General features: G+C 37.3%; 2 protein-coding genes across 2 annotated transcripts; one reads left to right on the top strand and one right to left on the bottom strand.

The window, feature by feature from the left end:
• Positions 1 to 323: 323 nt before the first annotated feature.
• Positions 324 to 3443, top strand: LOC107026740 (G-type lectin S-receptor-like serine/threonine-protein kinase SD2-5). Its single transcript, XM_015227819.2, has one exon. The coding sequence runs from the start codon at positions 806 to 808 to the stop codon at positions 3242 to 3244; it is 2439 nt and encodes an 812-aa protein (XP_015083305.1). The 5' UTR covers positions 324 to 805; the 3' UTR covers positions 3245 to 3443.
• Positions 3444 to 3864: 421 nt separating this feature from the next.
• LOC107027530 lies at positions 3865 to 11806 on the bottom strand. The gene is made up of 7 exons (XM_015228677.2): positions 11617 to 11806; positions 11286 to 11509; positions 11117 to 11181; positions 10579 to 10800; positions 10061 to 10513; positions 9740 to 9884; positions 3865 to 4314 (listed from the first exon to the last, which is right to left on the bottom strand). The coding sequence occupies exons 1-7, from the start codon at positions 11804 to 11806 to the stop codon at positions 4075 to 4077; spliced, it is 1539 nt and encodes a 512-aa protein (XP_015084163.2). The 3' UTR covers positions 3865 to 4074.

The raw sequence follows: 11806 nt of genomic DNA, 5'->3' as shown, positions 1-11806 counted from the left end.
TCTTAATGAAATATTGAAAGTAGAGTGACCATCATAGAAAATTGTTATATATAAATATACTTGTTTTTTTTTTTGGGGGGGGGGGGGTTTCACTCTGTATTAGTTACCTACGTGATCGATTAAATTTAAATTTGTGTAAAAAAATTTCACATTAAAAATAAAATATTTCCTAATAAAAACATCTTAATATTCGAAGGGATTCGAGCTCAAACCCGATACCTGGTTGGTTGGCATTCTATCATAACTCTAATTTGTCATAGTGAAATATACTTGTCTATTATTATACTAATGAATGCAACAATAAAATGGTTCCATAGTTGTATGTATGTAAAAGCAAGCAAATGATGCTATTTTTAATTTATATTTTCTTTTATAGGTAATAGTAGTTGCGCTGCAATTTCTACCCATTTCTCTCAGATCTCTCCAATTCTTTGACATAAGCACAAAACAGATTCATCCTCTCTTCTTTTCCCTCTTCTACTCTTCCTCTCTTTCTCTCTCATCTCATATCACCTAAAAGCCACACAAACAAATGTATTTTTTTTACTTCTTCTGTTCATCACTCTTCTTTCATACCTGCTGTCTTCCTCTCTGGTTGTTTCAGTTTTCAGAGCTTTGACTTGAATGAATTCTTATTGCTTCTTGTTCAGTTTCACGTTTTTTTTATTCTTTGACCATATTTGATAGACAATGTCATTTATGAGTTCCCTGCTTTCTTTCTTATCATAATTCTCATTCAACTTTTCTCCATTTAGGTTTTGTTTGGATTTTTTTTTTGTCTTTTGCTATTTTCCGGATTGGGTGAATGGGGTCTTGGATTTCCCTTTATCTAGTAATGATCTTCCTATTTCTTCCTGAAACTTGTATAGCTAGTGTTCAAAATAAAGGCAGACTGGACCTGGGGTTTCAAGGTTCTCAAATGACATGGATAGACAACAATGGGTTAATTCTTGTTTCCAATAGCTCCAAATTTGCATTTGGATTTAACCCTACTACTAATGATGTTACCTTGTTCCTTGTTGTTGTCATCCATGTAAGTAGCTCTACCATCGTTTGGTCTGCTAACAGAGATTCCCCTGTTCGAAATAATGATGATTTTGTTTTTGATGATACTGGAAATGCCATTTTGCAAAGTGGGAAATCAACAATTTGGTCTACCAATACGGCTAATAAAGGAGTTTCCGCAATGGAATTGAAGGATTCGGGGAATCTAATTTTGGTTGGGAAAGATGGTAGTGTTATTTGGGAAAGCTTCACACATCCTGTTGATACTCTTCTGTCAGGTCAGAATTTCACTCAAGGAATGAAGCTTGTAAGCACTCCTAACAACAATAATTTGAGTTATTCACTTGAATTTAAGTCCGGGGATATGGTTCTTTCCGCAAGTTTTCAGCCTCCACAACCTTATTGGGCTATGGGGAAAGATGATAGAAGGACTATCAATCAAGTTGGAGGGGGTGTCACTTCAGCAATTCTTGATGGAAATGCTTGGAAAATTTATGGTGAGAAGAGAGTGTTGCTCTGGCAGTTCATTTTCCCTGATGATAAAGATCCAGATGACACTCGGTTGGCTGTTGTTGGAGATGATGGTTACATTACTTTTAGCATTCTTCAAGAGGACTCGAAGCTTGACTCGGGGACAAGAATTCCACTAGATGAATGCAGCAGACCAGACTCTTGTGATCCATATTTCGTTTGTTACAGTGGGATTAAGTGTCAGTGCCCATCAGCACTTCCATCTTGCAAACCTGACACTGCTTCATTTTGTAATAAAGATGTGGAGCTTGTAGATGCTGGGGATAGTCTTGGCTATTTTGCACTTGGCTTTGTTTCTCCATCTGCTAAAACTGATTTAAATGGTTGCAAAGCTTCTTGTGTTGGCAATTGCTCATGTGCTGCTATGTTCTTTGATAGCACTTCAGGGAATTGTTTTATGTTTGATCAAGTAGGAAGTTTACAAGGTTCGGTTAATGGAGCTGGTTTCAAGTCATACATTAAAGTATCAGCTAGCAAGGGGAATGGGGATAACGGTGGAGGTGGAGGTGGAGGTGGGAAGGGACGATTACCTATTGTCTTTGGTATCGTCATTTCTTCAGCTATTGTCATTCTTGGCCTAATTTATGGAGGAATCAGATATCAGAGGAGAAAGAACAACAAGATGCCAGATTCTGCAAAGGGGAGTTCAGAAGAAGACAATTTCTTGGAGGGCCTATCAGGGATGCCGATTCGTTTTAGCTATAGAGAACTTCAGAATGCAACTAATAACTTCTCAATAAAACTTGGGCAAGGAGGGTTTGGTTCAGTTTACCAAGGGGTCCTTCCAGACGGGACTAGACTTGCTGTAAAGAAATTGGAAGGCATTGGCCAAGGAAAGAAAGAATTTCGAGCAGAAGTTAGTATTATAGGCAGCATCCATCATCTTCATTTGGTGAGACTGAGAGGTTTTTGTGCTGAAGGAACACACAGGCTTCTCGCTTATGAGTACATGGCAAATGGATCTTTAGAGAAATGGCTTTTTAAGAAGAACAAGGAATTCTTGCTGGACTGGGATACAAGATTTAATATTGCACTTGGCACAGCAAAAGGCCTAGCTTACCTCCATGAGGACTGTGATGTAAAAATTGTGCATTGCGACATCAAACCTGAAAATGTACTTCTTGATGATCATTTTCTCGCCAAGGTCTCAGATTTTGGCCTCGCTAAGCTGATGACTAGAGAGCAGAGCCATGTTTTCACTACTATGAGGGGTACAAGAGGATATCTCGCACCAGAATGGATCACAAATTATGCCATATCAGAGAAAAGTGATGTTTTTAGTTATGGAATGGTTTTGCTTGAGATAATTGGAGGTAGGAAGAATTATGATCCTTCACAAAGTTCGGAGAAATCCCATTTTCCATCATATGCCTTTAGGATGATGGAAGAGGGGAAATTGGAAGACCTTATCGATAGAAACTTGAAAGTTGAAGAAGAGGACGAGAGGGTCTCCATAGCAATTAAAGTTGCTCTGTGGTGTATACAGGATGACATGTCTCTCAGGCCATCCATGGCTAAGGTTGTGCAAATGCTGGAAGGGATCTGCCATGTCCCTTCACCGCCAACTGCGTCTCAAATGGGGTCACGACTTTTTTCAAGTTATTTGAAATCACTAAGTGGCGAGGGTACTTCATCCGGCACCTCTGCACCATCTGACTGCAACAGCGATGCTTATCTTTCGGCTGTTCGGCTCTCAGGTCCAAGATAGCATTTGCAAGAAGCATAAACATAGTAGTTCATGTAAGGGCTGTTGTAGATGATTGACAAACATATGCAATGGTTTCATACCTTTTAGTTTTTCTGTATATTAAAATTATCTAGGAATTTTTTTTGCCATATTAGCCATGACAAAGGTTGGAGTTGATTGAGAATGTTTTATTTGTATATATATCAATGTTATAAATGAGTTGAAGATATACAAAGAAAATGCATTTGGTAACACTCATCTTGGATTTCAAGTACAACATGTGTGAGAGTAGAACCGATTCATTATCTTGTTGCCGTTAGCATGGAATAGAACTGTTTCCAAATTGGAATGAGGTCAAGGACATACATCTTCATTCAACTCGTTGGATTTGATTATCAACAGTTAAATATGTTTTTGAATATATGATAAACTAAACGAAGACGATAAGAAAAAGGTATTGATAGCCGTATGGAGCAGAGGAGCTCCGATAGTATATGTTTGCCTTATACTCTCTCTAGGATCCGGCCAAAGTCTTTATTCAGTTTGATGAATCACTTATCTAGAGTCTCAATCAAACCTTACGAATAGATTGGATTTTGATTTCAACAGCAGTGGAAGACTCTAAAGCTATGAGAAGCAAATGAAAGAAAATCGGACACTTGTTCCTTTTGCATAGTTTCATTATACATATATATAAGTTTTATTTCGAAAACCTTACAATTACATGCCAAAATTCACTATCAAAGTTAAAATGTATGACTCTCGAAATCCAAACAGTGTTGAATAAATTGGAACAGTGGGAATACTAATAACTCCGCGGTTTTTATCAAAACTAGTAGAAAGTAACTCGGCTAGCTTCTCATCCTTTCAACTTTCTGGATGGAATACTTGAGTTCTTTCTGAATGTTGACCCTCGAAGGCGACAAGACAATATCTTTCCAAACAGATCCTGCTTGAAATGCTGGATGAGGATTCTTGTAAAGTTCATAGATAGAGTTTGCTCCATCATTCAACCTTCCAACCATTTGCAGTACATTTATCTCATCTGGATCAACTAATAGTGTCCTTTCTTTCTCCTTCCACCCTATCATCTGTTTTAATAAACCACATCAGACAATTTATACGAGTTAGCAACTACTATCAATTTATGTGAGACAGTTTGACTTGGCAAGACAATTGTTGTAGTGATATATATATAAAATTTAATTGTTGCGCTATAAGACTTTTGATATTACTTGTGGTCTTAAACATGCCATAATATTTAGGTAGCTATAAAATCTTCTTCTTAAAGGATAAAATGAGAAGCTTATAGTTGAGATGTTTTCAAATATACATGTCATTCTTTTTGTAACGCACTAATAAGGAAATAGAGTCATGAATGGAGTGTTGAAGTGTGTAACCATCTGTAACAACTGGTTCCCATCGTTATGGAGAATCCAACGAGGAAAATTTTTGGACTGAAAAACTTTTTGGTAGCATCTGGAAATTTCCCAACCTAGTCGAGATTTGGACGAAATCAGAGTCAGTGAGGTCTAGAGAAATCTAGTAACAATAGGGAAATCTAATTATGAATTTGATCATATGATTAGATAACTAAGACGTTAAGAAATCTGTACAACATTACGAAATTGAATTCGAGCGAGTAGAACTCGCGAAATCGATCTTAGCGCGAGAGGGTGGTTTCTGAGTGTCATTGGACGAGGATATATTGTGAAATGGGAATTCGGAATTCTTAATTTTGCTCATTGTTTATGTGCAAGCCGTTAAGGCGGTATTTTCCCGCTAGGGTGGGGCCACTATAGCGGGGTGAGTACCGCTGTGGTGGTACAGTCGCAAATTCAATCAAAATAAACCCCAAAAATATTTTATTCTGCAATTTTTGACTTAGAGAGCTAACGAATGACCCCAGGTGTTTCCGTGATAGTTTCCACCATTCTTGAGACTAAAGGTAAGGTTTTCACTCCCGGATCCATTTTTCAATCCGTAGAACTTTTCTTGGGTGATTATCGTTGCGGAAAGGTTTTGGAACTGTTTGGATGGTGGAAAATGACCTAATTTGGGTATTGGGATCATGGTTTTAATCTGGGGTTAATAGCGTTAGCTTTAATCGAGGTAGGTAAATAGACATCAATTATTGATTCGTGTTATTGTGATTGTTTATAGACCAAGAACAAGCGGAAAGAATCCAAAAAGGGAAGAATCAACTTTCTTAGGGGAGTCAAGCTTTGTTTGAGGTAGGTGATGAATGTTATTTCATGTTGTGTGATGTATGTTTGTTCTTGCTTCATTGTAATACATGTATGTATGCGAATGTTGCATGATTGATCAGACTTATTATAAATGAGGATAGTTGAATGATGAATGCCATGAATCATAACTTGATAGTATGATTTTGAAATTATACTTGTGATTGTAATTCTGACTTGTTGAATGGATTAGGTGTTGCGCTCCGACAGATTAGCTGGGATTAGTTGCAATGTTAAGACATAAACATAAGATCGTTTACCATGTCTCGACTTAAATATTTGACTGGGTACAACATCTCAATATACTAACAGTTTGAGTGTGAGTTCCATAAGAGGACCATTGACTTGACATAACTGTATAGCTTGAGAATTGTTTGTTCGTAAGTAATATCGATAGTGTATATGTTTAGTGTATGCAAATTATTATATTGTTATAATTACTTATATATGTTGCACTTAGTGGAATAACCGCGTGATCCTACTAGTACACTATGATTGGAGTACTGATACTGCACTTGCTCTTTGTTTGTTAAGTACATGGCATCTTCAGGCGGTTATTGACAGACCTTGCTTAGAAGATCAATGACCGTTTCGAATTCAAGGGTGAACCAGTTCTTCCGGGCTTCTATGAGTTCTCTTTCTGTTTATGTTCATATTTCAGACTTAGATTTTCTAGTTAGTTATTCATAAGTTAGTTTGGGGTTGTACCCCTTTTAGTTTAGACTTATGGTTGGACCTTAGATGTTTTGGTACATTGAATTTTAGGTTCTAGACGTTAATTCCACATTTGTTTGGTTAGACTTTTGGAGTTTATGGGAACTCTACTAAATAATCTGCATTTAAACTTGCTTCTGTATCTTTAAATGCTTAGTTAATGTTAGTAGTTATGCTTATACCACCGGAAGTTTAGTGCAGATGTCACTCACGACGATCGGGTTGTGACAAAGTTGGTATCAGAGACTAGGTTTGTTGATATCGATGTACCAAAATGAGTTTAGTAGAGTCTTACAAAACGGTACGAAGACGTTTGTATTTTTCTTCGAGAAACTATAAGACTTTAGGAAATCTCTCTGTTTTTCTCTTGTCTTCTTTCGTGCTATAACTTGATTCCAATTGGTATCTGGCGATTTGAATTGATATCTAACCTTTTTCACTATTCTGTCCGCAGATGGTTAACACTAGATTCAACTACATTAGGCCTGTATCTCCCGTCAACGCTCCAACTAAGGAATATTAAGCAAAAGGTCGTGGTCGAGACAAGAGTAGAGAATGAGCTAAGGGTAGAGACCGAGGAAGGGTGGTGCCTACTAAGGATAAAACACTATATGAGAATGCTCCGAGGAATGAGGCTTCTCTTGTGCATCATGAAGAGGTAGAGGATAGTATAGAGGTTGAGAATGAGGAGAATGTTGGACAAGAGGAAGAAGAGCAGGCTGAGACTACATGTATTCTCTTTTAGACCCAATGTTAGCTCAACAAATTATGACATTCTTGAAAGAATTGGTTGGGTGGAGTTCTTCCCTCTGTTCAAGTAACTCAAGCTCCCCGCAACCCCTCTATTTCTATCACTGTCCCTAAGGTGGGTGGGACTGGAGGTAATGATGCTTTCTTCGGTTCTTTGTTGGATCCTGTTATGACTGGTAATGAGCATGAGGTGTTGATGCAATATAATAATGTCATAGCCTATGCATCGCGACAGTTTAAGGCGCATGAGAGGAATTATCCAGTGCATGAGAATAATTATCTAACGCATGATCCGGAGTTGGAAGTGGTAGTATTTCTCTTAAAATATGGCGGCATTATCTTTTTGGGGTAAATTGTGAGGTATGTACTGATCACCGCAATCTACATCATGTATTCACTCAAAATGATCTAAATTTGAGATAATGAAGGTGGATGGAACTACTCAAGGATTATGATGTGACAATCTTGTATCATCCGGGCAAGGCTAATGTTGTGGCAGACGCACTAAGTCGAAAAGCGGTAACTATGTATAGTTTGGCTTGCTTGAGTGTAACTAAGCGACCTTTGACTAAGTAAATTCAGACCCTGGAGTCTAAGTTCCTACAGTTGGGTATCTCATAAAAAGGTCTGGTGTTAGCTAGCATTGATGTTAAGGCCACATTCATCGAGTATACAAGGCCAAACAGTTTGAGGGTGAATTTGAATGAGCTTAAGAAAAGGACTGTGATTGGTAAGGCACAAGAGACCACTCTTGATGCAAAATGTGTGCTTAGTATTAAGGGAAGGATTTGTGTTCCTCGAGCTGATGACTTGATTCAGAAATTGTTGATAGAATCCAATGGCTTGCGATATTCCATTCATCCATGTGTGACCAAGATGTACCGAGATTTGACGAGAATTTATTGGTGACCGGGCATGAAGAAAGACATAACGGAGTTTGTGGCTAAGTGCCAAAATTGCCAACAAGTAAAGTATAAGCATCAAAGGCCTGCAGGTTTACTACAGAGATTGCCAATTATGAAATAGAAGTGGGAAAGGATAGTCATGGATTTCGTGGTTGGTCTCCCAATACTTTTGGGAAGTTTGAATCTATTTGGGTAGTGGTTACAGATTGACTAAGTCAGCCCATTTAATTCCGGTAAGAATAGATTATAATGCTGAACAACTGGCTAAGGTGTATGTGAAAGAGATAATGAGGTTGCATGTGGTACACAGTTTACCTCCAAGTTTTGGAGGAAGTTACATGATGAATTAGGTACACAACTCACTTTTAGTACCGCTTTCCATCCACAGATGGAAGGGTAGTCGGAGAGGACTATTCAAGTGTTAGATGACATGTTGAGGGAATGTGTTATTGATTTTGGAGGGCATTGGGATAAGTTATTACCTTGTGTGAGTTCTCCTATAATAATAGTTATCACTCCAGCATAGATACGACACTGTTTGAGGCACTTCATAGGAGGGGATGTAGATCACCCATAAGATGGTTCGAGGCTGGAGATGTGAAACCTTTGGAGGTTGATTTAGTGAAGGATGCTCAAGATAAGCTAAGGAGCATCCAAGCTAAGCTCTTAGCGGCCTAGAGTCGACAAAAGAAGTATGCATACCCTAAGGTAAAAGACATGACATTATAGACAGGTGAGAATGTTCTTCTTAAGGTATCACCCATGAAAGGGCTGATGATATTTGGCAAGATGGGAAGGCTAAGTCCGCGATATATTGATCCTTTGAGGTTCTCGAATATGTAGGGCTAGTGGCTTATAGATTGGCTTTACCTCCTTACCTATCGGGAGTTTATCCGGTATTTTGTGTGTCCATGTTAAAGAGATATCGTGGTGATGGAGATTACATCATTAAGTGAGACTCAATTGTGTTAGACAAAACCTCCAATATGAGGAGGAACCAATTGCAATTCTTGATCGTGATGTCCGGAAGCTGAGGACCAGATAGATTAAGTCCATGAAAGTTCAATGAAAGCATCATCTAGTTGAGGGAACTACTTGGAAAATCGAGAAGGACATGCGAGATAAGTATCCCCAGTTGTTCGGTGATTCAGGTACTACTTCATTCCTTCTTAAGCCTATTTTTTTTAAGTTTGTCACTAGGGACAAGTAATTGGTAAATTGATATCTATTGTAACGACTGGTTACCATATTTATAGAAAATCCAACGACGAAAATTTTGAACTGAGGAACTTTTTATTAGCATCCGAAAATTTTCCAACCTAATTCAGGTTTAGACAAAATCGGAGTCAGTGAGGTCTAGAGAAATCTAGTAACAATGCGGAAATCTAATTATGAATTCGATCATTTGATTAGATAGTTAAGACTTTAAATCTGCTTTCGTATCTTTAAATGCTTAGTTGAGGTTAGTTGGTTAGTAGTTATGGTTATCCCACAGGAGGGTTAGTGTGGGTGCACTCACAACGGTCGGGGTCGTGTCACCATCTCATCTAAAATCTTAACACACACACTCATTTTTTCATGAGACAAGCATGTGAAATTTTTTTTATATGGATGCTGGTGAGATTCGATTTCAGGACCAAGTATATGTAAACTCTATTTGATATGGGTGGTGGTGAGATTCGATCTTAAATACATCTGTTTGCTTTGATACCATGCATCTAAAAGTTTAAACTATTAGAGAAAGCACAATTATATTATTTAATAATATTCTTAACGGGGAGTATCCCATTTAGTATTATGGTAACTAGCCATATGGTAGAAAAATTATAAGAATGTTGAGATAAATTAAAGAAATAAAAAGCAGAAAATATTTAGTAGGAAGTTGTTTGGTTGTATTGTACCTTAGGAGGGCCCTCCAATGCATTAGTAGAATACAATCTTGCACTGTCTACTATGTGACAGTATGTATGGAATGCACTTGCAAATCTCTTGTGTGATTTCAGTTGTGAATTCACCCTTACCGCTCTTCTACACATGATAGCTCTCCTGCGAAAACACAAGCAGAAATTAATTACACCATATTTACTAGAACCTACTCTTCACTTTCGATGCCGTACCTACATCGGATCTTCCAAAAATACACTATTTTGGGAGAATCCGTAACGCACACGTTGATATTTTCGAAGAGTTTGAGCAACATATACTAGAACTAGAAAGAATACCTTATTCCTCTAATGACAGCTAAATAAGCATCACAAACAACTCCAACCAATTCTATTCTATATGGTCTTCTCTTTCTATTTTCATCAGTGGACTCTTGTTCTTCATTCAACTGTTCCCAATAGTTCTCAGTTACAGATCCATCATCCTCCACTTTGTATCCAACACCCATACGGTAACGTCTTCGGTGTACATTTCTTGCCATGGTTATAGTTTGCACCACAAAGGGTATCCATGATAGTGTACCATCCATTATGACATCTCTTCCTTCGTTAAGTGCTGTTACAAGAAGCGATGATGCTGCATCTGTTGACGACTGATGTACCAATTCAGCTGTTTGAAGCATGTCATTGTGATGTCCCCTCGAACTAAGGGCTTTGTAAATCACATCTGATTCTTTGAAAGCGTCTGCTTCTATTACGACTGCATTACCTGCTGCTCCTGCCCAAAATGGTCTACAGAGAGAGATCATTAGTTATGGAGCAATTAGTCGAGTATATATATAATGAATTATACTTACTCCTTGAGGATGTCCTTGAGCACAGTGCTTTTACCAGCTCCCATACCACCACCCATAAAGAGTAGGACTGGGCTTCTATCTTTATGAGCCATTGGAACCATCACATCAGTGCACTCTGAATCATCTGCTGAAACTAGCCCTATTGCTTTCATCTCCTCAACTAACGTCGTAAATACTCTTGCAACCTTCAGATTCTTCGTCACCCTTTCAAATCTTTGTTCCCTTCACATCATTTTAATCCTCTTTTAAATTAGTAAATATAAATAATCCTAATACACTACAACACCAAACAGTTTTTAACAGCAATAAATATGCACATTAACAAGGAGTGCTAAAGTCTTTAATTAATTGCCTTTAGATTAAATGTCGCTATAGCCTATAGCAACATTTTACAAATAGTTTTAAAATGTAATTTTCACTAGTAACTTCCTTTTTTAAAAAAAAAAAATTATTTAGCGACAATTGAGATTAATTAACATATAATTGCATGCTACAATTCATTTTTGGTGTAGTGATATATATATAATTGTGGTAATACCTAGTAGCAGCCATGACAATGTTTTTGAGCTTCTTTTTAGGCTCTGCATGATCAGCACTCAAAATCTGAAAGATGATGTAACAAGAGAGAATGAGTTGTGAGATATGTATTTAATTAATTATATGATGAAATGAAAGATGAATAATAAATGTTGTTAAAAAAAAAAGACCTGGCTGATCATATGAGAAGCATTGGTCCAATGAAATGCAAAGTAACTAAGGATACATCTCTCAAATTCTTCAACTAACTTAATGAATAGAGAATCAGCATCTGGTTCATTAGAAAAGAAGTTGTATATATTTTCTTCACACCCATCTGATTTTCTAATGTACTCAGCTGATAATTTGCACAAATGTGGACATTCCCTCTTGTCATTAAATCCCATTTGTCTAGCTGCATATATATATATATATTCATTCATTAATTAATAGATCATATAAGTATATTGTATAGCAACAACAACAACAACACATACACAGATAAAAGATGATGAAAATTACCTACATAATGAGAAAAACTCTCAAACCTAAGGATCTGACCAGTATTAGTAACTTTAGTACGAGGAACAATTTTTTGATCACGGATTTTCTTGAGACGATAATGCACAGCTGCAGCAAGAATTAATCCAATTGAAGATGCTACAAGAATCTGTGTATAAGATGCTTTTGAAGAACCCATCGCATTTCCCAT

The sequence above is a fragment of the Solanum pennellii genome, chromosome 8 (assembly GCF_001406875.1).
Source record: "Solanum pennellii chromosome 8, SPENNV200".
NCBI classification, from domain to species: Eukaryota; Viridiplantae; Streptophyta; class Magnoliopsida; order Solanales; family Solanaceae; genus Solanum; species Solanum pennellii.
This window is presented reverse-complemented; position numbering and strand designations above follow the sequence as displayed.